The sequence below is a fragment of the Carcharhinus amblyrhynchos genome, chromosome 5, assembly GCF_965287045.1.
Source record: "Carcharhinus amblyrhynchos chromosome 5, sCarAmb.v2.hapA, whole genome shotgun sequence".
NCBI classification, from domain to species: domain Eukaryota; kingdom Metazoa; phylum Chordata; class Chondrichthyes; order Carcharhiniformes; family Carcharhinidae; genus Carcharhinus; species Carcharhinus amblyrhynchos.
In genome coordinates, this window is record NC_137328.1 from 101,532,649 (window position 1) to 101,551,108 (window position 18,460).

General features: G+C 38.9%; 1 protein-coding gene across 1 annotated transcript in view; it reads left to right on the top strand.

Moving 5' to 3' along the window:
- Positions 1-16,888, top strand: part of LOC145343240 (secretory carrier-associated membrane protein 1-like) — a 60,454-nt gene extending 43,566 nt beyond the window's left edge. The window contains exons 7-9 of the mRNA XM_080189338.1: positions 184-285; positions 2,855-2,972; positions 10,486-16,888. Coding sequence (XP_080045464.1) covers positions 184-285; positions 2,855-2,972; positions 10,486-10,638 — 373 coding nt within the window. The 3' untranslated portion in view covers positions 10,639-16,888. The remainder of the gene's footprint in view (positions 1-183; positions 286-2,854; positions 2,973-10,485) is intronic.
- Positions 16,889-18,460: the final 1,572 nt, after the last annotated feature.

Below are 18,460 nucleotides of genomic sequence, written 5' to 3' on the forward strand. Positions count from 1 at the left end.
TTTTACATTGGGGGAGGAAGAAAAACTCAGCTTTATTTCCCATTTTCAATCCACTTGAAGTGAAACATGGTCTTGTACAGTTCTGTGCCTCTGATCAATTTATCCCAAAGGACAAACTGAAGCATTATTCATGGAAGTGATTAATATTTTGAATGAAACTGATGAAGGTGTATTATATTTCAGGAGTGACAGTTCCTTCAGCTTCTTTCTATTCTTCTTCGTATTTATCTGTCAGTTTGCTGTCCATGTACTGCAATCAGTAGGAATACCACAGTGGGGAAACTGGTGAGTATTAATTCCAAACTTTCAAAGTAGTCATCATAGTGTTCTCATAATTGGAACAAGTTGTTTCATTCACTGATTCTTTTTCCTGTATAAATTACATTGTAAACTTTGAGTTCAAAAGGAAACTATAAATGAAGTTAAATGAAACTTGATGGAGCTATCAGGTTTTGTGCTGCTTTTTTGGGTGATCATTAGAGCCAAGACTGGTTTGCTTCTCAGTCAGCTTCCACATACTTGTTGTTTTTAAATTCATTTGTGGAATATGGATGTTGCTGGCTGAACAGCATTTATTGTCCGTCCCTCATTGCCCTTGAAGGTCGTGGTGAGCTGCTGCCTTGAATCACTGCAGTCCATGTGCTGTGGGTTGACCCACAATGCTGTTAGGGAGGGAATTCCAGATTTTGACCTAGTGACTGCGAAGGAACGGTAATATATTTCCAAGTCAGGATGGTGAGTGGCTTGGAGTGGAACTTGCAGTTGGTGGTGTTCCCATGTATCTGCTCCCTTTGTTCTTCTAGATGAAAGTGGTGTGGGTTTGGAAGGTGCTGTCTAAGGATCTTTGGTGAATTGTTGCAGTGCATTTTGTAGGTAGTACAGTGTTGCTACTGATCGTCAGTGGTGGAGAGATTGAATGTTTATCGATGTGGTGCGGTGCCAATCAATTACTATTGGAGCATGAGTTATTGGACAAAGATCAAACGATGATAAACATGGGCACGCATGCTAAGGACTGCAATATTCCTGTCCAAAGAAAATGTATGGAAGACTTGAACTTGTGTTTTGTAACACAAAAAGAAGTGTGAATCTCTCAATTTGTAAGAAATATGTTGGCCTGGACTTCTGACAGCTGTCAGCATTCCAGATAATTACACTCTGAAGCTGATTGCAACTTCTGGATTTGGGGCAGTTTAACATGGGATCCCTGAAGTTGCAGTTTGCCCTGCACTGTGGAACCCCACTCATCAAACTCAATTCAGATGATGCAAACTTCCCCTTCCACCAATCTTGCATTGATCTTTTATTTTTTTAAAAAGAAATATACATTGAGGTGTAGCTTGGTGTTTAATGGCAAACTGAATAATAGCTGCTGCTGAAAAACAGATCTGGTCCTGAAAAGATCATTTTATATTTTGTGAATTATTGTTAAGAACATAAGAAATAGGAGCAGGAGTAGGCCATCTAGCCCTTCGAGCCTGCCCCGCCATTCAATAAGATCATGGCTGATCTGTCGTGGATCAGTTCCACTTTCCCGCCCTCTCCCCATAGCCCTTAATCCCCTCTCTTATCAAAAACCCAGCAACCCGCGTCTTAAAAATATTTAGCGAGGCAGCCTCCACCACTTCATCGGGCAGAGAATTCCAGAGATTCACCACCCTTTGAGTGAAGAAGTTCCTCCTCAACTCCATTCTAAACCGCCCCCCCTTTATCCTGAGGCTGTGCCCCCTAGTCCTACTGTCTTTTTTGAGCGGGAAGAGTCTCTCCATCTCTATCCTATCCATCCCATTCATCATCATATACGTCTCAATGAGATCTCCCCTCATTCTTCTAAACTCCAATGAGTACAAGCCTAGTTTATTCAGCCTCTCCTCATAGCTCAACCCCCTCAACTCCGGTATCAGCCTAGTAAACCTCCTCTGCACTCCCTCCAAGGCCAAAATATCTTTGCGCAGGTGCGGCGCCCAAAACTGCACACAGTACTCCAGCTGCGGCCTCACCAATGCCCTATACAGCTGCAGCAAGACCTCCCTACTTTTATATTCAATCCCCCTCGCTATGAAGGCCAGCATCCCATTCGCCTTCCTGATCACCTGCTGCACCTGCAAGCTGGGTTTTTGCGACTCATGCACAAGGACCCCAAGGTCCCTCTGCACCATCGCCTGCTGCAGTTTTTCGCCCCGTAAGTAATAGTCCTTCCTACCATTATTCCTACCAAAGTGGACCACCCTTCACTTAGTTTAATTACTAGATTTTTTCGCATGATCAAGCTGCTGCTTTTTTTTTACACCCCCATGTGTATATCCCAATCCTTAACTTTGTTTATGTATCATATGTATAAGCGGCTTGCATTTAGTGCTTTTTGTTTCCTGTTTGGCTGCTTAAGCAGCTTGATGATATCTACTAAAGAATACAACAATCAACTGACAGGCAAGTCTTTGTCACAGATAGTTGGATTGCTTACTGAAACTTTGTTTGAGGCCAGCAGCAAGTATCCTTGCTTTGCTCACTTAGTGCAAAATATATGCCATTTAAAACTTGGAATCGAATCCCTATAGTGCAGAAAGAGCCCATCTGGAGCATCAAGTGTGCATTGGCTTCTCCTCAGCCTATCCCCATAACCCTGTGCATCTAGCATGGCTAATCCTGCTGACCTACACATTTGGACTGTGGGAGGAAACCCGAGCACCCAGAGAAAACCCATCCAGACATTGGGAGAGCATGCAAACTCCACGTAGGCAGTCACCCAAGAATATTATAGGGATCTATAGAGTCTCTGGCTTTCTGTTAACTACAATGTTGTCTTAATGAGCATTTTGAAAGTTGGAACTGAAATCCATCTCTTTTTTTTCAGTGGCTGGATTTCAGCACTTACAGCCCTTAATAAGAGCATTCCTGTTGGAGTTCTGATGATGCTTGTTGCAGCAGCTTTTACTGGTTCAGCTGTTGTTTCACTAATTATGTTCAAAAAGGTAAGCAATTTTTTTAACCATCTACTGTAATATACCAGTCTGTGAACTGCTTTTTGCTTTCATTAGTTTTGATACTATTTTCTCATTTATTCTCTTTTCCTTAACACTTAGTGTAAAATATTTAATGTGGAAAATTGAGGACTTCTATTGATATGAAACTGGTGGCATACCACCAGTCAATAATTTTGATATCCAAGGTTCTGAAGTATAAATATTTAGAGTGAAAGCTATTTATTTTACATTTCTAGCTTCAGTTGACATTATAAACCAATATTATCATAGTCATCTGAATCTTAATGTCAGGAATGTTTGTTTGGAACTGGTGGATCAGAGCCAGGGCCTTACTTGAAATATTTATTTTGCAGAGTTTCAAATTATTCTTTTTCAGATCTGATTTGTTTTTAAAAGGTCTTATTCTTTATAAGACAGTGATTATTTGGTTTCTGTTAGCAAAACCCTACTTCAATTCCCATATTAAGGATACTAGTTTTGGTGGTTCAACAGAGCCACTTCAACTCCAATAAAGATAGTTGTATTATGGATTTTGATGAACTACAAATCCATGTGAAGTGGCCACTTTGCAATGTCGATGCTTTGCTTTGAATTTCCTGAAGTATTTGTTGAGCCCTGACTGCACATTAATAATGCTGTTCAATAAAAGACGTCCTTGATTCTATCCCAGTCTTTGTGTCTCAGGCTGAACCAGACTGGTCCCAACCTTAGTATCCTGTACAAACCATACTTCTAACTTCATTTCCTCCCCCCAACATAAAGGCCCCTTACTTCAACCCTATATTCTAACTTTTTTTTTCTGCCTCTACCTCAACACTTACTCAACATTAACCTGCTCACCAGCACTCAGTTTGGGTTCTGTTAGGCCCACTCAGCTCCAGACCTCATTGCTGCCTTGGTCCAAACATAGATAATAGAACTGAATTTCAGAGGTCAGGTGAGTGTAGCTGCCCATTAACACAGCCAGCATTTCACTATCAAGGATCCCCAATAAAACTAAAAGCTGGGGTGAGGCTAGTTGAAATTGTCATATCTAGTGTAAAGAAGATGGTTGTGGTTGTTAGAAGGTTGATGTGTGAGGTTATCCATTTTGGTCAGCGAAATAGGCAACTTATTATCTAAATGCAGAGTAACTTTGGAGTGCTTCACTGCAGAGGGATCTAGGTGTCCTTGTGCACAAATTGTAGAAAACTAGTACATGCGTACAGGAGATAATAAGGAAGGCAAATGGAATTTTGGCTGCTTTTTGCTAAAGTAATTGAGTATATAAGTAGGGGAGTGTTGCTGCAACTGTACAAGGCATTAGTGACACTGCACCAGGCGTATTGCGCAGTTTTGGTCCTCTTACTTTCCTCCTCAAGTAATTGCGTTGGGGGCAGTTCAGAAAAGATTCCAGAGATGAGGGGTTTGTCCTATGAAGCAAGATTCATTAGATCTCATCCTGTTGTAAACTCCAGGGAGTGTATGCTTAAACTGTTTAAAATGGGCAAGGTGATAAAGGGAATTGACAAAGTAGATGTGGAGAGGATGTTTCCTCTATTGTGGGCTAATCTAGAACATGAAATAGCAGATTTGAAACAAATGAAGAGAAGTTACTTAGTTTATTACTGTCATAAGTAGGCTTACATTAACTTCATCGCAGTGTTAGTGAAAATCTCCTAATGGTCGTGAGTCTGTGGAATTCACTATCGAGTAGGTTTAAGGGACATCAGATTTTTGATTAGTGATGGGTGAAAGGGCATGAAAGTGAAGTTGAGGCCAAGGCACTATCAGCCATGATCATATTGAATGGCAGCACAAGTTCAAGGGCCTGAATTGCCTACCCCTGCATCTAGTTTGTTTGTTGTGTTTTCAGGGTATCACTACTCAGTTCCTCCAGTGTTATAGGTTCAGCTGCTCCATCAATGACCCTTTTCCTCCGTCATGAGTTGAGAATGGGAATGTTCAACACCATTTGCAACTCAACAGATATTGAATCGATCGGTGCCAGCATACAGTAAGACCTGGCCAACTGACAAATGGCATGTAATGTTCATGCTAAGCAAGTGCCAGGCCCTGACCATCTTCAACAATTCCTTTATCATGCTTCTGCATAGCAAATGCAATTATTGGTGGGCAATAAATACAGATGATGCCTGTGATACCTAGATCCAATGAAAGATTATATGAAGAAAAATGCCCAGCTGGAACTCTCATGCACTCTTATTTTGTCATGCCCAGAAGCATCTATTCCAGTGGTTGCTTTGCTGGCCGCCCTCCCTGCATAGTGAAAACCTCTGATACTTCAAGCTGCACTTACCATATCCTTTTCTGCACCAAATTCTACTCGCCTGTCAATGTTTTCGTTGATCTGCATTGGCTCCTTGTCCTCTATCACAAAATTTGTTTGCTTGTTTTCACATCACTGTCTTGTCCCTTCCTATTTCTGTAACCATCCGACAACTCCAAGGGGTTGACCATCAGGTTATGATTGGCTTGAGCTCAGTTCTAATGTCCCTTTCAATTGAATAACCTAAATATTTGCTGTTGAAGTTCTCAAAACATTTATCATTAGTACTGGAGTGTCCTTGTAGTCAAATTGATTCCTTTGAAGATAGGAAGATCAGAAAAGGAAAAAATGCATGGAATAAAATCTCTATTGTCTACTATCCCAGTTATAGAAGATTTTGTGATTAGCGTTGTTTGCAAATGTAGTTTTGGAATCCAGACTTTTGACAGTGAAGAGATTTCTTTCTTTGTAAAATTGAAGAATACTTAAACAGTTGCAATTGTGATTATTAAGATTTTGTAGATTTGCACTGCTAGCTGGCTGTTGCCAATTGTTTCACCTAGATTTTCCAGCAGGTGGCAGTCGGAACATTGCTATAGACAGCCTTGACCTGAATTTTATTATTTGAAAATAATAAATTTGCTGTGGTATTTCTATGAAAATTAATGTTGTCATTGCCCTCTTTTGCTTTTGACCCCCAACTCCAATTACCACCTTTCTTCTTTTCTTTATTCTGCACCTGCCAACCACATGTAATCAATCCAATAACCTACCCACCTAGGGTTTAATTCTGCCAATATTTCCACTCATCCCTCCCAGCATTTTCTCATTTCAGATGAACAATTGCAACCTCTCTGAAATGTATGTTCCCATGCAGACCAGGCCCTCGCCACCCAGAATTTTCTCATGGATGATTCTACCAATGTTATGACTGTCACACAAGAAATGTGTTTCAGTCCAATCCAGACCCTGGATAACGCTTTCTGATTTGATGATACCAACAACTGCACCCTACTGATGGCAGTATGGTTCTTATCAAATCGTGGGTATGCCGGCGTTGGACTGGCGTAAACACAGTAAAAAGTCTGACAACACCAGGTTTTAGTCCAACCTATTTATTTGATAATATACTCGCAAGCTTTCGGGGTTAGCCCCTTCGTCAGGTGAATGGAGAGTTCTGGCCTCAGACAGAGCATATAAAGCACAGACAGTTTAGAGATTACTGATTAGAATGCGAATCCTTACACCTACCCTGCTGTTCAAGACCTGAAGTGGCTGATAATGTGAGTGGAAGGCCTTCCACTCACATTAACCCATTAGCGACATCCTGTGGAAGGCCTTCCACTCACATTATCAGCCACTTCAGGTCTTGAACAGCAGGTTAGGTGTAAGGATTCGCATTCTAATCAGTAATCTCTAAACTGTCTGTGCTTTATATGCTCTGTCTGAGGCCAGAACTCTCCATTCGCCTGACGAAGGGGCTAACCCCGAAAGCTTGCGAGTATATTATCAAATAAATAGGTTGGACTAAAACCTGGTGTTGTCAGACTTTTTACTCTTATCAAATCATCAGCCTGGTCTATCTCTGTTATTCCTTTTATTTTTCTTATGTAAACAGTACTCAGTTCCAAACTTCAGTGTTTCTTTTAAAAATCTCACCATCTATGGTAGCCCAACTGAGGGATCCCTTCTCGTCCTCAGTGAGGCCAACCTTCATTTTAGCTCTTCTTGCCCTCTTATCTTGAATTTACTATCCCTAAACACTCCCTTTCCATATGAGCAACCGTCCTTTTAACGTCGCCATCTTCCATGCACTCAGTTTCTAACGAGGCCATGTATGCCTTGAGTCCTCCATTTTATGCAATATCTCTGACTGGTGGTCAACCACTTACCTTTTTGCTGTCTTCCATCCTGGCTGTAGGAAATGTGGAAATTATCCTTCTAATTATTTTACCACCCTCAGTCACAGGATGCAACAAAAATTTTGAACTGTTGATGATTTATCACTTTAAACTGATTCAAACATGAAGCAACAAAAAATCCATGATGTTGGAAGACTCAGAACTATGCTCCCAACCACTCTTCAATTATTTGATGTCTCAAATGACTAATCAACTTTATCCCAAAATATTATTTGTTTTATACCTTTGTGCTATCATTGTTTGATTTGATCTAAAATGGGCTGAAAGCACTCAATTTCACTCCGTAGCCATTGTCTTCAGCTAAACCAACCCATTAGTGACATCCTGTTTGACCCCAGGCTAAAGGTAGATGCCACATACTCTCCACCACAAAGGCCCTACTTCGAACCCAGTCACGTGTTGTCTCCACTCTTGTTTCACCTCATTTAGTGATTAAATCTTTGTCTTTCTTCAAGGCTGTAGTTACACTCTGCTGGATTCCTGCCCTAAATAAATATCAGTTCATCCAAAACACTTCACAATATATATCCTGAACTAAGTTCTTGCTGACTTGCAATTCATCACAGATCCTTTAAACAGGACTTTCCAAACCTATGACCACTTCTGTCTGGAAGGATAAGGACAAAGATTCATGGGAACATCACTTGCAAGTTCCCCTCCAAACCATTCACCGTTCTGACTTGGAAATATATTGCTGTTCCTTCGCAGCCGCTGAGTTAAGTCCTGGAATTCCCTTCCTAAAAGCGCTGTGGGTCAACCCACAGCATGTGGACTGCAGCGTTTCATGAAGGCGGCTCACCACCACCACCACCTCAAGGGCAACTAGGAATGGTCAATAAATGCTGGCCAGCCAGTGATGCCCATGTCCCACAAATTTAATTAAAAAGTCACTACTGGCTTTCCTCATTAAAATTCTCATGCTCTAGTTTAAGCACTCTGCCACATTTTTCCCATCTCCAATTTTTAGCAATAAAACTCTGACTCCACTCCAATGGGGAGTTTTCTTCCTCTGACAGATGTGCTTTCAGCCATCTAGGTTCCACATTCTGGAGTTTCTCCTTTTTTTTTCCCTTTCCTCCTGTTCGATAACCTCCCTAAAAACCCATTTGTCTGACAGTGCTGCACCAAGTGGCAATTTAGGAAGAATAAAATTTTACCCTGTGCTTCTGAAATATCATTGAATTCTTTCTCTCTTCGAGTATCATAAATCTGTCTGTCCTATTGATTTATTAAAATAGCTGTGGAAGAGCATTTATCCAGTTTTCAGCTGAAGGAGGATGCACAATCATTTCAAAGCAGAAATACCATTTTGTTTTATAGACAAAGGCAATGACGACTTCCTAGCTTTAAAAAAATGAAAAACTTGTGTTTCCATATTGAGTAATTCAGGAAAACATTCAGCAAAGATTACCTTCACTGGGCAACAATATACATGTTCAAAAAATAGTTTGCTTAATTCATTTGAAAGAGCTGTCTTTTTTGTGCAGCCATTGACTAGAACATATTTTAAAGCTGGTTATTGTGAAGGCCACAATAAACCCCCGTGTAATAATCAAATCTGAATATTGAATCTCCTCTGGATAACTTCCCCAGTGAGTGACGCACTTGAAGGTAGAATTGTTCAGCAGTGGATTTGTAAGTTTTTAAAATTTATTCCACCCAAAAAACCAAATTCAAATTGAATCCAATTCATGTCCTCACTTGAGAGATAAACAAGAGTCTTCAATTTTAAAAATGTGTAAATGATTCTGGAGTTGAGGGTTGGATTATGAGGAGAGACTGAGTAGACTGGGGCTATATTCATTGGAATGCAGAAGGATGCAGGGCGATCTTATAGAAACATATGAAGGGAATAGATAGGAACAGGAATGGTGTTTCCATTGGTGGGTGAAGCTAGAACTAGGAGGTATAGCCTCAAAATAAGGGGAAGCAGATTTGGGACTGAGTTGAGGAGGAACTTCTCCACACAAAGGATTGTGAATCTGTGGAATTCCCTGCCCAGTGAAGCAGTTGAGGCTACCTTGTTGAATGTTTTTAAGGCAAGAATAAATAAATTTTTCAACAGTAGAGGAATTGAGGGTTATGGTGAGTGGGTGGGTAAGTAGAGCTGAGTCCACAAAAAAATCAGCCACGATCTTCTTGAATGGCGGAGCAGGGTCAAGGGGGCAGATGGCCTACTCCTGTTCCTAGTTCTTGTCTTGTGTAAGAAAGCAACTAAAAACCCAATGAGATGCAGTATTGCAGTAAGAAAAGTTCGACCAATGCTTAATATGCAGTCAATTTGGTTTTTCAATTCATGATTGCATTTGCTGATTTTTAGTTATTTAACTGACATTGATTTCTGAGGCTAACTGATTTAAGTGGGCATACCTATCTAATTATTTTTATGGAAACTATCCACATCCTGTGTCCCTTTTTTTGGCCACACCTTGTGGCACTTACTGCAACACCTTTTTAACCAAGGGAGCAAAATGTGGCGATAACCCGCACATTGTTTAACTGTGGAAGCATGATGGAAAATCTGTTAAGTGCAATTATGATTATGGCAAATTTGGAGATAAAGCCCTGTCCAAACAATGGCAAGAAAGCAGATCAGTAGAAAAATTATTGATAGTGCAAAGCTTTTAAATATATGTTGTGCATTGTGTATCAAACAAAATGCAGCTTTGATCAAAAGCATTCCATAAAACAGTAATTCTTTGAATATGCAAGTGATAGAAAATGGCATCTAGTCAAATTCTGGACAAGAGAAATCTGCACAAATGCCAAGCAATCTAACTGCTTCCCCTGACATTTTAATCACTATCATTGCCGAGTGCTATTGATTCAAATTAATTGGAACATCCATATTAATGCTCTAGATACAAAAGCAGGTTAGAGGCTGGGCACTCGTTCCTTGACAGGATTAAAATCCTGGAACATCATCCCTAATAGCATTGTGTCTATACCACATGAATTACAACAATTCAAAAAGGCAACTCATCAAACTTTTGATGGGGCAATTTGGAATGGGCAATAAAGTAACATCCACACCGCATGAATAAAAAAATTGCAAAAATTTAATATATGCAAATTGAAATTTGGGTAATTACCTTGCAGGTAACTTGGTAATTTAGTCAAAAATCTGTTAAATTTTCTTAATCTCATTTTCTTTAAGCCTTTTCTTCACTGATCCCTTCAGTTGTATGGTTGCTGTTACTAAATTTGCATATTTTGAGCTGTGCTACAGTAAAGAAAACTTTAAATGCTTTATTTTTCCACACGACTCTTGAGACAAGCACTTGTAAATTAAAATATTTTCTCTCCTTAGGTGCATGGAATGTATCGTACTACAGGAGCTAGCTTTGAGAAAGCACAGCAAGAGTTTGCAACAGGGGTCATGTCGAATAAAACTGTACAGACAGCTGCTGCAAATGCAGCTTCTACTGCAGCTCGTGGTGCTTTCAAAGGCAACCAAATTTAAGAAAGAAAGGAAAGCAAATCATCTATCTCGCCCACCCTCCCCCTCCTGATCACCCATTATCCATGTACCACTCCAGTCACTACATGCATACTGATGTCTCTGAACATGATCTCACCATAGCTCCAGCATGAATCTTTATATAAAAAAGCTCCATGTAGCCCTTGAATTAGGTTTTTTGCATGGGCTAAAAACTTACAAACAGTACTCTTGCTTGACAAAAATTTTGTTTTTGGACTGCTTTTTATTTTTCATTACTGTTTTGAATGATCATATTGCCCCTTTTTGTTATCAGATTGTAATTTGCATGTTGTCATTGCTTCTTTAATATTGCATTCCAGAATTACTGGAGAATCTTTTTGTCTTCGCTACACTGGACTGCTAACTGATTTGCACGCAACTTTGTGATCTTGGAGAATTGTTTGTACTGCCATAGTACATTGGATTGGAAACTTTTTCTGTGAAACATCTGTAACTGCCTTTTATAAAAAAGCACTTCCAAGTCGATGTCAAAGTAACTAACTGTATTTAATTGTTTGCATTTTTTCTCATTGCTCTCCTGCACTGTTAAATGAATGGCATTATCCTTGCAATTTTTAGCGATATGATCACATGATTTACTGTTTGTATTATTGAATACATGATAACTGAGAAGCCTAAATAGTTGAAGTATGAACTGTGGTACTGTGTTGCCAAGTACAAGTAGGGTGAACAGTTTGGAGATGTCTTTTGGAAATTGAACTGCAATAATGTATGTTGTGCCTTCCTACTAATCGCATAAATTTGTCACAAAACAAATTCTGCCCATTATAGATGATCTGAGAAATGGGCAAATAGAAAACTTGGAATTATATTTCCATTTTAACTGGATTTTTAAAAAAATCCAGCTGTTGTGATTCTGACTTGCACAATAGCATTTAAGACTATCATATCAATAAAATATTGCTTTAATTAGATTTCTGAAGGCTGTAGGGATGAACTTAAATCAAGAATGGTCAAATTGACTCATTTTTTAAAATGAGTAAAACAACTGCTTACTGTTAAATCTTTTAGTCTTATTGATCAGTGAGATCATCTTCTCATTCTGTGATGGTAGTTATGACTGGCTGTGGTGATTTTGTGTATAACTTTTTCACAGACCTGACCTAGAAGTAGTGGTACAAACGTCTCTCTGGTATTTTTGTCATTCCACATCCCTCTTTTTTTTCCCCCCTCTTTGCCTCCCCCTCTGCTGCTACCTAAAAAAAAAATCAGTAAAGTCACTGAACAAAAGTTAGTGATGGGCCTAAAGAAAGGGAGCTTTAATTTTGAAAATGGATCCTGTATGATATAAGCTGATTTGGTAAATAACGTACAAATGTTATTTTGTATATACGTAGTTCTCCAACACCAAATTAAGTTTTGAGCAAAATGCACATATCAGCTACAAAAGCAGTTTTGGATTTAATTAATCTTTCTTCCACCCACAAACCAGTGTGGATCATAAAACACTTTGAGGGACTGTGTTCTGCAATGCTGGTGGTTTCTGTACAAACGAATGCTTGTGTGTACATGCCTGTTGGAGATCTCCCCACACTGCTGGAGTGGTGTCACTTGAATTCTTTGATTTGTTTTCTTTTCAAATTTTGAGAAGAGGTGTTGATTTGTGTGTGTCTGTGTGTGTATATGCGTGCACATGCATGTTTTAGCTTGATTTTTTTTCCTCAACAATTAATGGTGCACCTGATTTGGTCAGGAGACACTTTTTGTTTTATCCTGTTTGTACATGCATTAGATGTTTCTGTATTGTTGTATAAATGTGTTGTGTTTTGGAGGACAATGTATCCAGGACTTTTATTTTGAAGGCAGTTGTAATGTTTTACAGAAGATCTGGGCATGATGTACTTGGATGTTGGAATGAACATTGTCTGAACAGCTAGTGGTTAAATTAGTTGACATTAGGCTGATTTTGTAATGTTTCTAAGTTTGTGTGTATAAACACCCATAAAATTATCACTGCTATGACTATTAAATAGTACTTTTGGACTGGTTGGTGGGGGGGGCGGGGGGGGAGAAAGCTGTAGATTTTAACTTGACATTCCAAGACACTAGCTGCAGCCAAAATTCACACTGCAGCTTCAGTCATGGAACTGTCAGTTTTTACTTTGAACTGGAACCTACAAGACGTGTCCAGATATCTCATCCAGTAATGAATGGGTCAAGATGAACTTGGGCAGGCAAGCAAAGACTTCAATCATGTAAAATTCATATTCCCAAGCATTGAACAATTCTGAACTTGTTCAATCGTAACAAATAAGATACACTTCCTTGCTGGCATGTTTTGAATCAACGCGAATTAAAATATATTTTTTAAATAACTAGTGAATGAAATCTTGATTTATATACCATTTAAAATACTAGTTAAAGTGTAAACAGAGTGCTGTTTTAATAGGCTGGTAATGTGACCAGATGCTCGATTTGGAATGAATCAAAGAGCTTCAAGTGGTAAGTAACAAATTGTGGTTACTTATACTTTTGTTAAATATGGTAGTAAATATTTCAATGTTGCAAGAGACCCTGAAGAATATGTTATTAGTTTATGTAGTTAGTGATATTGCTGTTTTGTACTTTTTAAGAAAATTAGTTTTTAAATCTCAGTCCTGAAGTACTGTGATTGTTTTTAACAACATTGTAAATGGGAGTGTATTAGTATTGTCAGCATGAACTGCAATCTTTGAATTGCTAATTGTTTTAATTTGGGTACACAGTACTCAAATTTCGATGGTAATTCCTTCCTTGAAGCGAATAGAGTAGATGGAGTAGCTTGAGCAAGTATTGTTATCCCACATTGATGCAAACGGTTAAATGTAGATGAGGACTTTTTTAAAATTGATTTCTTATGGCATAAAGGTCAAGTTGTACTTGTCCTTTTAGAATTCCTGTAGTTGTGAATACATTGAAGGATAGTTGTTAACCAGTTGATTATCTGTATGTCCCATTAAGTTACTGAAGAAGTTCTAACTTTGCAACTAGGCTCTTTCCTAAATCCTAAATATTGCTTCTTTGTTTTAGTTTGTTAATCTGCCTGTTTTTATTTGAAACTTTGCCAGTCTTAATTGTCCAGAGTTAAAGGAAGAAGCCTGATTGTAACTTGAGAACAATGTAACATTTCACTCTTTCCTGTTTTGAGTTGAATACATACATGTTTTAATTATGAAGTAGATTTGAAACAAGCTAGTTTAAAGAACTGAAATGGGTGAATGTAAACAAGTACAACTTTTAAGAAAAATTAAACTTGGGGAGTATTATTTGAATTTGCAGTGGATCCATGTTAAACCGAGGTCCGTTGTGTGTTGCTTCCCAGATGGATGTAAGTAATTGCTGCATCTAATGTGGTATGGATCTATTACAGAGCATGAAGATCCTAGGTCCAATCATAGATCGGAGTTCAGTGAAGTCGTCAAGATAGTACTGAGATTACTGAAACTAACCTCCGTCCCTCAGCCACTGTTGAAGAGAAATCAGGGATACTTTAGAAATGTGGGCCTGTGGAATCTGGTGAAGTCTGAGCTTAATTTTGTTCTGTGCCTATTCATACTGCCTAAGCAAACATGAGGAACAATTACTTGGATGAGATGGGGGGTAGTTTAGTTCCCAGGTAACAGCACTTTAGCGTGACTGGGTGTCTCCAGAAGAGATTGTGAAACAGAATCAAAGTGAAAAGCAAAAATTTGAGCGCTAATAAATGGAAATTTAGCATTGTATTCCAGTTTTCTCTTAATAGAACTAGAATTTAAGTTCAGAAACACTGGTCAAATATAAAGAGGAGGGAAGAGTATAGATTAGCTTATCTGCTGCAGCAGTTGTCAGTTAGAGCGCAGCACCAAAACATGCGTTTTGGGTTACAGAGCTGTTCAGCAACATTCTAGTTCGAAACATTTTGAAATTCATCATTGTATAATTCTAATCTGTCTAAACTTGAGGGATCTTGATAGGAGCATGTTTAAAGGAACTTTTTTAGAATATATATATGCAAGAAAATGATAAACCTGAAGCTAAAATTAATTTTAGGTTTGGCTGGAAGTCAGATTTCAGAATTAAGCATCTTGAAATGTGGACATTTGGCAGAGAAATCATTTATGCCCCATAACTAGCGTAACATAATGACACATGGGGATTTACAACTATGGCTTCTTTCTGTTTTAATATAATTTCTATTAAAAGTTTGATTCTGTCCACATCCTATGTTGCGATTCTTGGTTGTAGTATCTCAGTTTCTTAATGGGTTGAGCACTGGCTGCCAGTTCTTCATGATAAAATGGTATCAACCAGATTTTGCGGTCAATGGTGCTCACTGCTGACCTTTTTTAAGAAAGCTGCTTACACAGATCTGGCTGTCTCTGCATACACCTCTCTTTTATTGGCACCAATTTAAATATAGCACCTAGTGAGTCCTTCTGGCATCCAGCAAGTAGGGTAAGCATTGAATGATTCTCATAACTAAAAGTCTGGAAGTTTAATAGCACTGCATCCTTTTGTTGATTTTTGAATTTTGATAGCAAAACAAATGATTGTATGTTTATAATTTTAGCTTCCATTTTAATCCAAATGTTCAATATAGTTTTTAAAAACTTGACATTCCAAAAACTGCTTTTCGGGGTCAGTGAGTGTGTTCAGCAGTAATTATGAACTTAATACTGTTTTAAAAACCCAGTTAGATCTTATTGACCAAGGTACAGTTATTATCATTAGTGTTTTAACAGCAAGGCTAAAGTAGAATCATAGAATCCTTATGGTGCAGAAGGAGGCCATTTGGTCCATTGAGCCTGCACCAACACAATCTGACTGTGACCCTATGCCTTGTAAGCCTACATATTTACATAGTCCCCCTGACACGAGGACCTAAATTGTATATGTTTGGACTGTTAGAGTAAATCATAGCACCTGGAGGAAACCCATGTAGACACAGCGAGAATGTGCAAACTCCACAGTCACCCAAGATCAGAATTAAACCCAGGTCCCTGCCACTGAGGCAGCAGTACTAACTTCTGTGCCACCATCCTGCCGTAGAAGTGAGTTTTCATCAATTCACTGATTTTGCTTCTTTCCTTGTGGAAGAATGTAAAGTCACTGACAGCAGCTTTTGGATTACTGCATTTAACTGTGCATGCATGGATTCTAGAAGTTGTTGTTCATTTCAGTAATAACAATTTTGTTTTTATTACTACTGCAACATAAGGCCTATATCTTATTTTTAAAAAGCACTTTCCCTAAAAATATTCCAAATTGCCCACATTCTTCTGAAAAGGAAATTTTTTTGCCTCTTATGCACCTCCCAACCCTTCTCTCCCTCTCCATCACTGCCGAGCCTGGTTTTATCTTTAATGCAGTGTTTAGTTTTGAAAAAAAAACTTCCTACTAACTCAGCAACTGGATTGCTGAGATGTGTTCAGTTTGGATTGTGATCCTTTTGCTAGCCTGAGGTTTTTTATTTAAGACTTTGACGTTATACTCAACTCTCGATCAGTTCATTGCTGGAATTTGATATTTAAGGATTGTTCAAAATTTGGAAACTGATTAAATATGTAGGCAATTTTACTGTTCTGCTTGAAGGGCTTTTCTAAAATAATGGGCTCTTTGCAAAAACTGGTTGAAGTAATGGGAAGACAATTGGTCTTGTGTTCTAATGGTGAAACTAAATGGTTCAAATATATAAGCCATAATGTGAAGTTCTTTCCCTTTTTTGAGAAAGGAGTAGTGCAGTACCAGTAATCTTGTTGGGTTGTTCACGGAAAAGAAAACACAGCAGTAACATTGAGTAATTTGGTGAGGAAATATCAATTGAGGAATTATGCAGTGAAATATGTATGCTCTAATTGGGCAGAATGTATAAAAAAAAATCAATTTTACACAGTAGTGTTACTGTTCAGAATGTATTTGTTTTTTGCCTGATTTGAGCTAACTGATGGGTAGCATTAATTTGTAAAAGAATCAGTAGCATTTTCTTCAAATGTTTATTCAACAATTTTCTTTGCGCGCGCACTCATCTGAAAGCCCAGGTTTCATTCTCAGACTAAGTATTTTAAGTATTTAATTAGAACTCTACATGAAGGTGTGGATTTCCATGGTCACCTTGCATTCAAAAGCTTTGGTTTATTAAAATTTAAGCTATTTATTTGTATATTTTGTAAATTGCATTCTGCCATTGTTTTGAGTTGCAGTACACTGTATAAATTCTCTTTCCATCCAACAATAAAAATTATAATAAACTGAAGAATAGTTCAAGATTTTTTTTGGTTTTTGTTTACATAGTTTCTTATGCCTTGGGAGGTTGTAGCTTGAACAAAGAAAATTACAGCACAGGAACAGACCCTTCAGCCCTCCAAGCCTGCACTGACCATGCTGCCCGACTTGACTAAAACCCCTCTACACTTCCGGGGACCATATCCCTCTCTTCCCATTTTGCTCATGTACTTATCAAGATGCCCCCTTTAAAAGTCAGTACCGTATCTGCTTCCACTACCTCCCCCGACCAACGAGTTCCAGGCACCTAACCACTGTTTTTTAAAAAAAAGTCAGATTTGCCTTGTATATCTCTTTTAAACCTTGCCCCTTGCACTTTAAACCTCTGCTCCCGAGTAATTGACTCTTCCACCCTGGGAAAAAGCTCCTGACTATCCACTCTGTCCATGCCTCTCATCATCTTGTAGACTTCAATCAAGTCTCCCCTAAACTCTGTTCCAGTGAGAACAAACCATGTTTCTCCTCATAGCTAATACCCTCCATCCTAGGCAACATCCTGGTAAATCTTTTCTATATCTCTCAAGTCCTCCACATCCTCCTAATGGTGTGGTGACCAGGATTGAACACTATATTCCAAGTGCAGCCTAACTAAGGTTCTATAAAGCTGCAACATGACTTGCCAATTGTTAAACTCAATACTTCGGCCAATGAAGGCAAGCATGTGGATGTGTTCCGCCTTAACTACCTTCTCCACCTGCATTGCCACTTTCAGTGACCTGTAAACCAGATCCCTTTTGCCTATCAATACACTTAAGGGTTCTGCTATTTACTGTATATTTCCTATCTGTATTAGACCTTCCAAGATATATTACCTCATTTGTCCAGACTAAACTCCATCTGCCATCTCTCCACCCAAGTCTCCAACTAATCTATATCCTGTTGTATCCTCTGGTCCTCATTGCTATCTGCAAATTCACCAACATTTGTGTTGTCTGCAAACTTACTAATTAATCCAATGACATTTTCCTCAATCATTTATATTATAAACAGCAAAGGTCCTAGCACTGATCCCTGAGGATCACGACTTGTCACAGCCTCCATTCAGAAATGCAACCTTCCACTGCTACCCTCTGACCGAGTCAGTTTTGTATCCATCTTGCCAGCTCACCTCCGATCCCATGCAACTTCACCTTCTGCACCAGTCTGCTATGAGGGACCTTGTCAAAGGCCTTACTCAAGGCCATGTAGCCAGCATCCAGTGCCCTACCCTCATCAATTATCTTCGTCACTTCCTCCAAAAACTCGATCAGGTTCATGAGACACAACCTCCCCTTCACAAAACTGCGTTGCCTCTCAAATACGTCCACTTATTTCCAAGTGGGAATAATCCTGTCTTGAAAAATCCTCTCCAATAATTTCCCTCACTGGCCTGTAATTACCTGGATTATTCTTGCTCCCCTTTTTAAACAAAAGAACAACACTGGCTATTCTCCAATCCTCTGGGACATCCCCTGTAGCCAGTGAGGATACAAAGATTTCTCAAGGCCCCAGCAGTTTCTTCCCTTGCCTCTCTCAGTAGTCTGGAGTATATTCCATCAGACCC